Source organism: Pseudorca crassidens, chromosome 8 (genome assembly GCF_039906515.1).
Source record: "Pseudorca crassidens isolate mPseCra1 chromosome 8, mPseCra1.hap1, whole genome shotgun sequence".
NCBI lineage: Eukaryota > Metazoa > Chordata > Mammalia > Artiodactyla > Delphinidae > Pseudorca > Pseudorca crassidens.
In genome coordinates this window covers 105,899,090-105,913,523 of record NC_090303.1, presented here as the reverse complement: position 1 = coordinate 105,913,523, position 14,434 = coordinate 105,899,090, and the positions used below count along the sequence as shown (strand labels likewise).

Here is a 14,434-nt window from a genome sequence, read left to right as displayed (position 1 = left end):
AGGTCCTCACGCCCAGCGTCCTCCTGCCTGCCTCAGCTACCTGCACAATAAGCCAAAAGGAAGGAAAAGAAACACCTGCTAACCCACCGCGAGCACACGGCAGCCCCGTCCCTGTGACCAGGCTGCTCCGGCCAGAAGTTGCTCCTCTCAGCTGTCCCTTTCACACTCGACCACGACGACCGACCGAGGGGGCCACGGGGGCGCCGGGACCCTCTCCTGCCTCATACTCAGGCCCCGGCCCCGTCTCCACTCATGAACCTCCTAAGCCAGAAGGGGCCCCCGGGCACACACCGGGCAGAGCTGGGAAGTTAAAGGATCAATGTTATCCTTTCATTCGTGAATTTCTTTTTCACTTTGAATAATTTTTCCTTTTTCACAGTTGCACATTCTCGATAGACCTCCAGCGTGTGTGGAATCCATAAATGAAAAACACTAATCCTTTATCCACATCTCGCCGTCTAATTTACGGGCTCCGAGAGGCGTGCGATGCGTCCTCTGAAATAAAGCCGGGGCGGTCACCCCGTCTCACAGCAGGTTAACAACACAGTGAATGCCGGCAAGAAGGCACCGTCGGGCTGAACACAGAACTCCCCCCGCAGACGGGCCAAGGCTCCCCCAGCTGCACCCGGACCCTGAACCACACGGGCCGCACCGTCAACACGGGAGATGCTCCCAGGAGCAACGAAGCCCATGTTCTGCGGCCTGAGCGCGTCACAAGCGAGAGCTCGTTTTTAGCCTAAAATCCTCAGAACCCGCCAGGCCACTGCCCACGCCGCCAGCCCCGGGGGCACCTAGCCCGGCGATTGCTCACATGGCTGAAGCACCAACTGGGGGCACCGGACACTTTGTAGGGAACCAAGCCCTTCACCACACGCTTCTAAGAAAGCTGCCCGCAATGTGAAAGCCTGGCAGGCAGTGGCCGCGGGAGCCTCCAGCCCACGCGGAGAGTGCCCGCTGGAGGGGCAGGCGTGGCGGGGCAGGACGGGGGCCCATCACTCTGCTCCCTGGAGGCCCTGACCCACCGGGCACCTAGCTTTGCCCTGCTACCCCAGCAGCCTTTCCACTGTCCCAGTTTTGGAGTCTTCCTCCGGAGCAGCTCTATCGTCTCTCGATAAGAAGTCAAACGAGCTCACTCTAGTCATGTAAAAAGCGTATCTTTAATTCTTTGGTGATTCACTCTGACACTCTTTTGAAGGCCTCGTAGCTTGATGTGAAAGAAGGAAACAAACCACACACAAAAAAGAGGTGTGCTCCGCAGCGCCCAGCACCTGCCGGGCCGAGCCCTGGCCGCCCGACATCGCTGTGGAACACGGGCAGGAAGCGTTCGGCAAACGCACAAGACCACTGCTCGCCCTCGTGTGTGAGCATGTGCGGGGTTCGTAAGTCAACAGTTTCCCCACCTGGAGACGACACCTGGGAGGGACCTGATGGTAAAAACTGACAAGGCACAAGACTTCACAAAGAAGAATTCTTTTCTGCTGATTCCCCAGCAGTGGCTACTCTCCTTCCGTCCACAGCCCTGGTCTCTGGCGCTGAGAGGCAGCACGGGCCTCACTGTGACCCCAGGTCCACTTCCCGTTCAGGAAGCCAGCTAGGTGTCTCAACAAGGCTCCTCCGGGCAGGCCTGAGCCCACGTGCCTCACTCCTGGGAACTGGGATGTTCGCACCCAGTTTAGACACCCAGGTTTATGGTAACCTTCCAACCAAAGGGACAGCCCGTGAAGTCCCTGTTCAAATCGTATTTGTTCAGGGAAACTGCATCTACAACCCTGCCCCTCGCCAAGTCCAGCCAACGAGCGGCCAGGACCAGGAGGTGACGGTAAATCTGGGGAGAACAGCCACACGCCCATTCGAGGCAGAACACGGCCCTTCCAATCACCTCTATTTTTCTTTCAGTTACCCAGGAAGAGGCTAACGTTCCCAAATGGCCCATCTGCCTCGGGTGGCACTGCTCCCTGGCAGCCGGTGGCCAGGTCCGCGCAGTCCCGCGGGTTTCTGCACCCTGGCTCAGAACCCAGGACACCCGCCTTCCGGGGGGTGGATGGGACAAATCCCCTGTCCTCCTCAAGACACACACACACACACCCTGCTCCACATGAAAAGGACCAGAAGGGGACTGAAGGGACAGAGCTCCCAACAGAAAGTTCTGGGAGAAGAAAGGGATAGACCTCATCCTTCCAGTTCCCCGTGCAGACGATGCTTTCTTGCCCTAGGTTCACAGAACTAACCTCACGACGTACACAGAGACGTCACCCTGAAACAAGGGACCAAGGAAGGATCCACCTCTTCCTCCACATAACCTGCGGTGGTCAATCTGGCGACTTCCAGGGCTGAGAGTCAAGACGGGCACAAACGCTTCAAACTGATGAGTAACTCAAACCAGATTTACATCGGCCTTTAGACTCAGCCGGGGTCAGCCTGCATGCACAGCCATGCCGTCAGAAGTAATCCAGAACTTTCTACAGGGAACACACTTCGAAGACCCATCTGGGCTAAGAAATTACAGGTCAAGAAGCTGGAAGAGGGCAGAGCAGGGTCTGGAGAAAGGGGGTCACGAAGCCTCACTGCATCCAGAGGTGGGAAACCTCCCCTGGGGTAAGGGTGGGTCAGCACCCATCCACCTGACCACAGGACCCCTGGGGGCGGGTGTCAGGTTCTGCCTGTAACTCAACAGCAAGGCAGGGAGGCATGGCTGCAGCCGCAGGGCCCCCAGGAGAGGCTGGGCGGGCCGCTCTGCGGGATCAGACTCCCAGTATGAAGTTGGAAGTTACACAAAGGGGCTCAGCTGCTGCCCACAACAACACACTGCATGCCGTGGTGGGAGACCGGCACCCCGCTTTAATGTGGGCTCCACGCGGCCTCCCCCCACCCGCCTGCCCGTCCGTCAGGCCAGGACGCAGCAACACAGGTGCCATCTCGGTCCTCGGGGGCCCCGGGAAGGCCGGGAGGCAGCCCCGCGGGGAGGCTCCGCGGCGGACACCCCGTGCACACCTGCGGGGAACGCGGCCGGGGGCTCCCAGCTGCTGCCGGCCCGGTGGTCCTCGCCCTCACCCGGGGGGTGGGGCGCGTGTTTGGGCACAGAGGCCGGCCGCTGGGACTTCAGAGGACGGGCACTGGTGCTGGCGGGCTGGCCGGGCAGCGCGTGCTGGCCTCGTCGCCGGCACTCCTCTGCGAAGGCGTCCTCGTCGGCCACACCTGAAAGCACAGGACGGAGACGGGCATGAGCTGCACAGCAGGAGGTCCTGGTGCCTCAACCGGATCTTCCCAGAGAGAACAGAGGAAACCAAAGGAGCGTGGAAATCCAGTGACAGCGGCAGCTCCCCACCCGGCCCCCAGGGGGTCGGCAGCGAATCCTGAAAGCACACTCGACCTTCAGGAGGGAGGAGGACGGGGCCCCCATGACAAATTTCACCCTCAGAATCGGCACAAGGGTGTCACCCCGGAGGAGTGGGCTCCGGGCCAGCCATTGGTCTCTCTCTCAGGCAGCTGTGATGCCAGGACCTGCACAGCCCTGCGGCCACCCTGCTTCCCGCCCGCTCGTGCCACAGGGCGGCTGCGAGCTCTGGGCCGGGGACCCGCACGCACGGTCCCCTTCACCAGACACACAGCCAAGAACATTGCTCATTGCTCTCCACATCGTGTTTCTCTCGGTCTTTCCAAAAACAGAAGTTTTGCACATTAGGTGGAAACCAGCAATAAAATTAAAAACGAATGATAATAGTTACCGAATAACTTCAAATTTCATTCTCTGGGGGGTTTCTGACCAGCAGTCACACGGCGGGTTGGCAGGGCTTAAGGGAAAGGCTGTCAGAAACCTGGTAACAATGCAGGCAGGACACAACCCGTCTGATGGGAGCAGTGACACCAGACGGTAGCCTTCCTGTGCCTCAACAACCCTGCTCCCCGGAAGGTGGGTAGGCCCGTCACCCAAACGACGACGTCCAGGGCGCACACCGCTGAGCCCCAAGCAGGTGACAGCCAGTGTGACCCGAGGTGCTCGCCCACTCGAGCTCTTCCCCAGGCAGACCCTCCCTCCATCGCTGCCGGGCCCCCCCCGCCCCCCAAACCCCGCCAACGCGGAGGACGACAGCCCTGCAGAGATGCTCCCTGTAACGAAGACCTGCTCTCTCATGGGGGTGCGCGATTACAATCATTTCCGCACCATTTACACGACCCTGAGCGCCAAGTTCAGTGCTGGGTACAGGCGTGGGGCCTCCCCTCCCTCTCCTCCAGACACCTGAGCTCAAGTACTGGCCCCGACCCGCTCTCACCACACCCGAGCTCACCGCACCCCGCTCACCGCACCCGAGCTCACCGCACCCCCGCCCACCGCATCCGAGCTCACCGCACCCCCGCTCACCGCACCCCGCTCACCACACCCGAGCTCACCCCTCCCCCGCACACCGCACCTGAGCTCACAGCACCCCGCTCACCGCATCCGAGCTCACTGCACCCCCGCTCACCGCACCCGAGCTCACTGCACCCCCGCTCAGCACACCCCGCTCACCGCACCCGAGCTCACCGCACCCGAACTCACCACACACCCGCTCACGGCATCCGAGCTCACCACACCCACGCTCGCACCCGAGCTCACAGCACCCCCACTCAGCACACCCCGCTCACCGCACCTGAACTCACCGCACAGTCGCTCACCGCATCCGAGCTCACCACACCCACGCTCGCACCCGAGCTCACAGCACCCCGCTCACCGCACCCGAGCTCACCCCTCCCCCGCACACCGCACCCGAGCTCACCACACCCGGCTCACCGCATCCGAGCTCACCGCATCCGAGCTCACTGCACCCCCGCTCAGCACACCCCGCTCACCGCACCCGCGCTCACCGCACCGGAACTCACCGCACACCCGCTCACGGCACCCGAGCTCACCACACCCGGCTCACCGCATCCGAGCTCACTGCACCCCCGCTCAGCACACCCCGCTCACCGCACCCGCGCTCACCGCACCGGAACTCACCGCACACCCGCTCACGGCACCCGAGCTCACCACACCCACGCTCGCACCCGAGCTCACAGAGCTCACAGCACCCCCGCTCAGCACACCCCGCTCACTGCACCCGCGCTCACCGCATCCGAGCTCACCACACCCACGCTCACCGCACTCCCTCTCACCACATCAGCTCACCCCACCCCCAGTCACCCACGCCAGCCCCCCCACCCCGCGCTCACAGCGCCCCCGCTCCGCAGAGGATACCTCCTCTGACACCGCAAAGAAGTATGGTGACCCCGGGCGTGCATTTTAAGGCTCTCCTCGCCCTGCAGGGCCTCCGACATTCCCAGTACTGCTCCTCGGCAGGGTGCCCCGGGCTCATCGTCTTTCCCAACAGCACATCCCCTCCCTCCAAGAGACGTGCGCGAGCCGCTTGTGCGGCCAGCGCTCGGAGAGAGCACCTGGCGGTCGGCGCACGTGGCCTTGACCACCGTCACACCAGATGCCACCCCTAGCAGTCCCCTGGGGACCTATGGCCACCATCACGGCGGCTTCTCAGAGTCAAACGGACCGCTGAGCTGAGGAAGCAGGCCCCGGGCGCGGCCGTCACATCTGCTCCCCGTCCCTCGAGCAGGGGCGCCCCTGTGCCCGCCGAGGGGGGTCATCAAGCACCGACTGGACGCAGGCTTTACTCGAGAGCAGAGCGCTCCCAGAACACGCCTGTCTGAAGGAGGAACGTGTGCGAGCGAGGGTCCCAGGGCAGGGCCAGGGCTGGGGGCACTCAGGGCCATTCCACCCCCCGGGGGCTCTGCGGGGTCCAGACACAGGTACGACTCCCCCATCCACGAAGCCCTCCCAGGGGAGGGGGCCCCACGGAGCCGCGGCTAACAGAACACCACCACGGCGACCTGACCGCACTGGACGCGGCAGGTGGGGCAGCGTGGGCAGCCCCAGCATGGCCGCAGGGTCTTGCAGGCTCGCGGCCCCTGCGTCAGGGCCAGGGAGCTCGGCACCCAGCAGCCCAGCCACAGGCTCAGCTTGTCTCCACCTGGGGAGGCCTCCAGGGTGAGCAGCCGGCCCCTCCCGGGCTCCAGGCGCAACCACGCAACCACGCCCCGTGGCTTTGATGAGACCTTAAGGATGACACGTTGCCCACAGGTGTAGCCTGAGCATCCCAGGTGCTGGACAACACACATCAGCGTGTTCACTCTGAGTGGCTGCGTGACTGCGACGGGCCTAGACGTGGTAGGGGTGGGCATCCCAGGAGGTAAGGGCACCCCGGGGGCCGGCCCGCCGCTATGTTACTCACCTCAGGTCAGTTCAAACCCACAGGGTCCCTGTCGGCCGCTCAGAAGAGGTGGTGCTCCCCCTGCCCCATTCCGCCCAGGGAAACCCCACCTGCAGGACCACACGGCCGTGGGCACAGACGACACTTACCTGCCAGGCGGGCGCGGGAGGCCCGGTGAACGGACAGCGCCGGCTGCGTCCCGCGCAGGGCACGGCCACCTGCCCTGCTCCCTGACGGTCTTCAGCGGCGCCAGCGCACAGGCCGGGTGGCTCCCGTAGGACCCGCATCCGCCCAGCGTGCCCCCTCAGCCGTGCTGTCACCCCGGGGCCCCGGCTGCACACACCAGCCCGTCCCCAGGCCCCCGCCACCCCAGCTCTCAGGGCCGCTGGGCACGCTCCGTGTCTGCCGTCTGGTCAGAGGACGAAACGGTCACTAAGACGTTCCTCCTGGCGTTCCGGAACAACTCCCAGTGCACAGCACAGTATACACTCCAGGCCTTCAGGGTCTGGTGACCTCCCCGAAGACTGGGACCCGCTGTGGGTGAAGGTGAGGACACTCTTGGGTCCTGGGGACCCCCTCCCCCGGCAGCCGCCCCGGGCAAATACTGGCGCCCTCCCACTTCCGGCCTCACCTCTGTGAAGACCCCTCCCTGAGGGCCCAGCCGCACCGTCTCTGGACCAGGGATTGTCCAGGGATGGATGCAGGGCCCACAGCTGAGAGCCGGACTCTCGGGCTTAGGCTCCGAGGCGAGCCCTTCAGAAGCTGCGATGGACACACAGCTGGGTGCCTGCCTCACTGTCGCACGAGCCGGCCCTGGTGGACACCGTCACCTACACCGTCACCTCTGTGGCCCAGGCCCGCCCTCCAACATCACGAGCCCCAGAGGCCCTGGGTCTGGAGCAGGGTGGTCAAGCCACAGACCCCACAAGGCCCCCCCATAAAGCTCCTCCATTTCTCAAGTGCCGGGAAAAGGATTTGGGGAAAAGAAGAAAGATGGCTGTTGAGAAGCTTATCTGAGCGTCTCCGCTGGACACCTTCTGGAAGGAATCCCTTGTGTTCACTCAAGCGCTCATTCTGAACCCACTGCACTACACACAGAATACCAGCAGGCACTGACAGACGGACAGAAGGGGCGGTCACCACACCCACAAGCGCAACCAGCTGCGGGCGACACGGGACCCCCTGGTCCGAGAAGACGGCCCGCTGCTGCTGCCGCTCTGAATAAGGCCATCAGCACAGCCAACTCCTGCCACGTCACGTGTTCACGACGGTGCCTGCCCTGCAGGGACCTGGCCTCACTGCACACAGCGGGGGTGAGCGGACCGATGCGGCCCGCTGTGTCCCACGGCTCCTGAGCAGGAGACGAGAAGCCGAGGGGCACAGGAGGCTCGGCAGACGTGCAGCGGGAGAAGGAGAGCGGGCAGCCCTGGAGGGCAGGGAAGGAGGCCGTCCTGCCCCGACCCAGCGCCGTTGTCCCCGGGCCCAGCTGACGTCTCAGAACCGACACAGGCCTCTACCGCGTCTCCCCGCGCCGCAGCCCGGCTCGCCCCAGGAGCTGCCCTAGCTGCTCCAGGACGCAGATGGCAGAGGTCTGGAAACGGCCCCCAGCGGCTGTCGTGTGCACCCCGAAGCCGGGCACCGGAGACGCCCCCGGGCCTGTTCAAGGGCAGAGGTGGCTCTGCCTTCAGGGCAGACGGGGCCAGGGACGCCAGTGCCCGGCCCAGCACCTGGGTGGAGGGGGAGCCCCTCCCCCGGAGGGCAGGCGTCTCAAGGGGACGTGAGAGGCCCCGGGAAAAGCAGCGCCGGAGCTCCAGAGGCAGACGCCGACGCCTGGGTGAGGGCTCCACAGAGGCCTTGCTGGCGGCCTCTCCCGCATCCGCTCTGACGGCTCCAGTGCGTCCCAGTCTGTTCCAGGGCTTCCCCGTCGTGCCGCCTGGGGCTCCTCGTTCTCACAGCGTCCCTCACGCCCCGAGTCCTCCCACAAGACCCGCCCCAGCTCCAAGGGCTTCTTCGTCCGGGGAGGCCCAGGGGGCTGGACCACGTGACCCGTGACAGGGGACTAACCAGGCCTCTCCCTGAAGGCAGAGCAGAGCCCGGGATCTCCCTCCCCTGCAGGTGTGGGCGTGGGGAGGACTGAGCCGGACTGTGCCACGCTCTGCCCTCAGACCCCCTTCCTCCCCAGCCCCCAGCAAGGCACCCTTGGCTATGGGACATAACCGCTGAAGCAGCAGAGACACCTCGGGCCTCGAGGGTGTGGCAGGGAGGCCGGACCTCGGGCAAGGGGGTCCTGGATGCGGAGATCCGTCCTCTGAGGCCCAGCCGCCCTGGCTAAGCACGTGGGGCCCTGATTTCAGACGGCAGGAGGGAGGGACTCACGCCACTGGCCCAGCTCCATTCCAGGTTCAGAGGATGGGCTGTGAGTCCAGCCGCGTGAGGAGACACCGCTGCCCCAAGCCCCGTCGCCAAAACAACTCCTGAGCCTGTGGTTCCCGAAGCGGAGAGGAAGGTTCCCAGATGGTGGACGCTGCCCGGGAGGCCCACAGAGGCGCTCCTCAGCGAGACACTCTTCCCTAAAGACAGGATCCCTCTGACACCCAGACAACAGCCCAGGTGCCTCCACCACCCGCCCAAGAAAACGCCTGCAGCCAGTGCTCCTCCACTTTAAAGAAGGAGCCTCGGGCTCTGCGATGCTCAGCTGCTGAACTCAGCATCGGCGGCAACCACTTTCAGGGAGGGGCAGGGGTGGTCTTAGCACTCACAGGACCCCTCGTGCCTCCAGACCGCCCCCCGGCCCCATGTGGATGGTGGAGTGGGCGTCCCAGGGTTGGCTCTTCTCTGAACAAAAACCTTCTCCAAAAGAAGGGCGCTGCCCACCAAGGGTCATGGGACACAAAATGCCGCCACACGGCAGACGCTTTGAGTCCGTCAGAGGAGGTGACAGCGACGTCCAGCACCTGCTAAGGACAGGAGGACGCGCCCCCCTCATGAGAAGAGAAGGCCCCCACGCAGGCCACCCACACCCGCCGTCAAAGATCCACGTGGGGCCTCTTGGTACAACCTAAACTTCCAAGAGCTGACGCCAAGAAGAGATGACCGCCACTCCCATCCCACCCCCCCACTCCCAACATCACGCTTGCTGACAGCCAACCACATTCTGGGCTTCTTTCTACAGCCTCTTCCAACATCTCCATACGTTTCTGTAACTGCTGAAAGAGTCCTCTTCTACGGAAGATTCACTAATTGTTTCAGCGATTTACCATATAAAGGCGAAACACATGACTTGAAGAAAAATAAATAAGTCACATCCACTCTTACAACCCAAACAGAATTTACTGTTTTGGCATAATTTCTGCTAACTTTTTCCTCTGCAGAAATTAGTTATTAACGCACATGAATTTAACTAAAGTTTACGTGGGATACAATTCAAGCATCCTTTTCATTTGGGAAACAGAAAACATCCTGCCTTGTAGCACCAAGTTAGATAAAATTTCAAAACAAAGCGCAACCCACCCGTGCCCCTGTGGCAAAGCTCCCTGAGGTCACCGAGGAACTATGCAGGGCTGTTCCAGCCGCCGTCCCTCGGGCACAACCACCAACCCCCGTGCTCCGCTTCTTTCCCCAAGTGGAGCCCCAACGCGCAGCAGGAATCTGGCTGATAACACGCAAATGAGAGCAAACTTCCTCATATAAAAACAGAGCCGCTTCTTTCCAAATACGCGCAACCCAGCAGGCCGCGCGGTGGCTGCTGCGTCCTTTCTCTGAGGGGTCGGGGCAGGGGTTAATCCCACACTCCTTCCTATCATGCATACCACTGACACCAATGTAGATGACTCAGACATCCAAAAATGCATCACCGGCCCAAGAGAGGATTCAAATATTTAGGGCCTGATAAGTGCCTGACACACGTGATGCTGCCTCGCTCTCAGGGACTCAGTGCTGGACACACGCAAACAGAAAACCATGACACAACAAGGCGGAGGACGCGGAGACAAAAGCAGGGGCAGAGACGAGGAAGAGCAGGCGCCGCTCCCAGGATGGGGAAGAAAGCCAGGCACAGAGGCTCGCGGGGAAGCCTCGGGAGGCGGCACAGACCACGATGTGACGCGGGTGCGGCAGGGCAGGCGTCAAGGATGGGACAGGACGCAGGAAGAGCGGGCACACGGCCAAGTCGCCAGCACCTCGCAGGAGATTCTAAGCAGGGAGCGACTTAATTCTCGCTGCCAGACTGCGGGCAGGCGACACGGTGGCGACGCGTCAGACAGACCATCAGACGGACCGAGAAGGCGGTCACGCGAAGGGGGACCCAGTCAGGAGGGGCCCAGGCTCTGGCAGGAGGTGGGCGGTGGTGCTGGCTGCGGCTGTGCGGACACGGCAGGATCACGGACCGAGGGTAAAGGTCAAGGAGACAACAGCAGGAACTCTCCTGTCCGAGCCCCTCTGAACTTAAGTCCTGCACAGAATCCACACCAAGGGTCGAAAGCTCCCGTCAGGGGCTGGTGGGGTTGGCCTCCCCCCAGCACCACGGCTGCGAGCGTCCTTCATGGTAACGTCACAGAGGGTGGAGCCCCTTAACCTGCTCTGAGGCACCCGCCAGCCCCGCATGCGCCCGCCTCTCCCTTCACTCGTTTAACGTCTGTGGAGACAGCTGCGGGGCAGGCAGTTCAGCAACCTGCTCCTCGGATGGGGAGTTCCTGAGGCATCACAGCACCCCGGGATGGAGGGCGTGGCCGGCCGGGCTCGGGCGGATGGGGCCCCACACTCACCCGGAAAGTAGGGGTGTCACAGCTCTGGCCAACAGCGCCTGGAGCTCGGATCTCACCACCACACACCCCCGGGGGTTGTACGCTTCGAGAACAATCACGACATGGAAACCCACCCAGGGAGGCAGAAGCAGAGCCAGCCTCTGCCCCCGGCCTCCCGACCCCGGCACGTCACTCTGCCCAGGAGCCGCCGAGCCCCCGGCACAAGGGGAAGCAGCAGAGGGAGAAGGAACCCAGCAGGCCGCGCTCGCAGAGCCCCAGGCCCACACTCCTCCGGCAGAGACCACCGTCTCTGGGGCCACGTGCCCGCTTGGCTGAAAAAGGCCCCGAGAGCAGCAGGGTAAGGATCAGGACCTACGGAGAGGAAGCAGGGGCGAGGGCTGTGTGCTGTCGGGGGCACTCCTACCACCCGCTCCGTAAAGGACAAAGTAATGCTCTGATGCCCTGAGCACCCGCGGGACACAGGCCCGCCCCGAGGCGCGAGCCACCAGGCTTTCCTGCTCAGTCCTCACTCAGGCTGCAGGGACTGGACCGTGCGGCTGAAGCACGACTTCCATCAAGATGACCGAAGGGGCTTCCCTGGTAGCTCAGTGGTTAGGAATCCGCCTGCCGATGCAGGGGACACGGGTTCGAGCCCTGGTCTGGGAAGATCCCACATGCCGCAGAGCAACTAAGCCCGCGCGCCACAACTACCGAAGCCCAGCGCCTAGGGCCCGTACTTGGCAGCGAGAGAAGCCGCCGCAATGAGGAGCCCGTGCACCGCAACGGAGACCCAACGCAGCCAAAAATAAAAAAATGACCGAAGGCTGTCGTAATAAACAATAACTGAAATAAATCATCAAAAAGAATAAACATTCTAATTTTGGTAGGGTCTTATATTCACAAAATCTTATTTTCCTAAAGACACAGTTTAATCCACATAAAAATCTCGAGTGATTCTAGCTTCTTCTCGATACTGACATCCGTTAAAGACTTACTAAAAAACCGTATTACGTAGACTAAGCGGCCATGTGCCATGAACTCGCAGTTGTTTCATCAAAGCACTCCACCAGCGGACACCACATGACAAAGTGCAACCCGGGCCGAAAAGAAGACCCAAAGGACAAGAGAACACAAGTCCTGAACAGTTGTGTGTTGAATGAGATATAGTAGGTATTAACACTGGCAAGAAATCTGGGAGAAAGTTGGGTGTTTTTAACACATACAAACGTTCCAAGTAAATTAAAGAAGCAAACAGACATACAAGTGAAAGTACATAAAAAAATATGAAAATTTTTGGGCTTCCCTGGTGGCGCAGTGGTTGAGAGTCCGCCTGCCGATGCAGGGGACACGGGTTCGTGCCCCGGTCCGGGAAGATCCCACATGCCGCGGAGCAGCTGGGCCCGTGAGCCATGGCCACTGAGCCTGCGCGTCTGGAGCCTGTGCTCCTCAACGGGAGAGGCCACAACAGTGAGAGGCCCAAGTACCACAAAAAAATTTAAAAAAATTTAAAAATGAAAATTTTTTAGTTGTGGAACATGTAGGACATTAAACAAAAGGCCACCCCAAAAAAACACACAGTATGTCAAATGAAAACATGACAACTGAAAAGGAAAATCACTTTAACAGAGCAAGCAAAGGACTCACAGAACAATGATGTAACAGGGGCCTGTGAAATCAGGGAACAACTGCAGAAAAACAGGGATGCCGCCAACAACCAAGAGGCTCCACCTCATACAGTAACCAGAAATTTAACCAGAAATTTGAAGTTTAACAACTGTTATCAGCCAGTATTGACAAGTACGTTGGTAGGCACATACTCTCTGTGGAAAGCAATTTATGGCTTCCAGCTTTAAATGCCCACATTTCTCCACCCGACTATTCAACTTCTTCTAGGCACCCGATTCAACAGAACTCCTCCTCCAAGGACACGCACGCACGCCAACACCTCAACAGTCACGGGAACAAAGGAGCGCCGACGCTCCCCAGGCTGCACGAGACTCTCAGGCCAGAGGTGCGACGGGCGCCAACAGCCCCAGGCACAGACCTCGGGCTGGGCGGCTGCCCCAGCCAGGCGCACGGGACCACAGCCATTCCAGAAGCAGCTGGAACCCAGACCCTGCCCAGCAGGGCGGCCAGCAGCCAGCACCGGGCCTCCACAGGACCCTTTCCGCCACGCTCCTCCAACACGCGAGCACGGGTCGACTGCGCACGGTCCCCTCGGGCGGCCCGCGGCACGGGGAAGCACAGGCGTCACGCGCGGAGACCGCCTCGCCTGCCCGCCTGCCCGGTCCTGGAGCCCGTGCTACCAGAGGCCTGGCGTCACCTCCAGCACGCCGGTGTGTCAGGTGAGAGCCCTCGGCCTCGGCTTGGGGCCGACAGCAGCAAGTGCAGCCCAGCTGGGTGCAGGCTCCGGGCACCTCCTCACTGCCACTGACTGAGGGGCGGCAGAGGGGAAAATGTTCCCCCAAAGTGGAAAGACGGCAGCAGGAAAGGGTAACTCTTCCCGGGAAGCAAATGCAAACCAGAGTGAGAGGGAGGTGTAAAGCCCAGTGGATGAAGGGGCTCACCAGGAAGCTCGGGCGTCTGGCTGCCTCGCGCTGGGAGGGGCACAGCCGCGCCCCGTGGGTGGTCCCCATCTTCCCCCTTGTGCAATCACAGGGGTGTATTTATCACCTCTTTGGTAAATGCAAGATTTTTTTAGGAGCTCCAGAAACATTTTTAATTAGGAAGAAATCCCACATCATCCCATTTTCAAGTATAAACGACTCAGAGAGGGGAAATCATTTGGCGGTATTTTTTTGGTACAACCAGAAAAGAGTGGTTTCTGAATGGGTGTCAGCTAACACTCCGAAGATGCTGGGGGTGGTCTTCACACGCTGTAGTACACGGCACATCACGCGGCAACTGGATATAAACCCACTCATACAGTTCACGCGTCTTGAATACCGTAAATGACTCCTATTCCCCGCTGGCTTCTGCCTGATGCTGGCCGTCCCAGTCAGAGCTCAGCGCCCTCAGACACCTGTGCTGGTGGCCGTCCAACCAGGTTCCCTAGTGAGTCGGCTAACATATGTATGTATGTAGGTACAGTGTGTATGACAGTAAACTGTGCAACAGTGGAACTCGGGGTGTAACAGCTTTGTCCACATTTGAAGATACTGGTACCTGACATCCTCTTAAGGAAATGCTACCTCCAGAACTTAAGCTGGAAAGTCGCTGGAATTACTGTTTCAAGAAGAAAAATATCTACATGAATTTTTAGATTTTTGGTACACACATCAAGAACTGTGTGCAAACTGGAATGTCCTGTGTACTGATCCTCAAAACCAATAAATCCCGATTATTGAAAAAGAATTAGGGGAACAAGCCTAGTATTAGTCTCCTAAGACCGTGGTCACACTGTGCCTGCCCGCTGCACCTACCTGGGGTGGAGGGATGGCCACCAGAACGTTGGGA

The 14,434-nt window shown here is 61.0% G+C and overlaps 1 protein-coding gene across 3 annotated transcripts in view; it reads right to left on the bottom strand.

Moving 5' to 3' along the window:
- The window catches only part of DNAJB6 (DnaJ heat shock protein family (Hsp40) member B6), a 55,710-nt gene that overhangs the window by 2,298 nt on the left and 38,978 nt on the right, over nt 1-14,434 (bottom strand). For all 3 annotated transcript variants that reach the window (XM_067747592.1, XM_067747595.1, XM_067747593.1), the window contains exon 9: nt 2,992-3,195. In XM_067747592.1, coding sequence (XP_067603693.1) covers nt 2,992-3,195 — 204 coding nt within the window. The remainder of the gene's footprint in view (nt 1-2,991; nt 3,196-14,434) is intronic.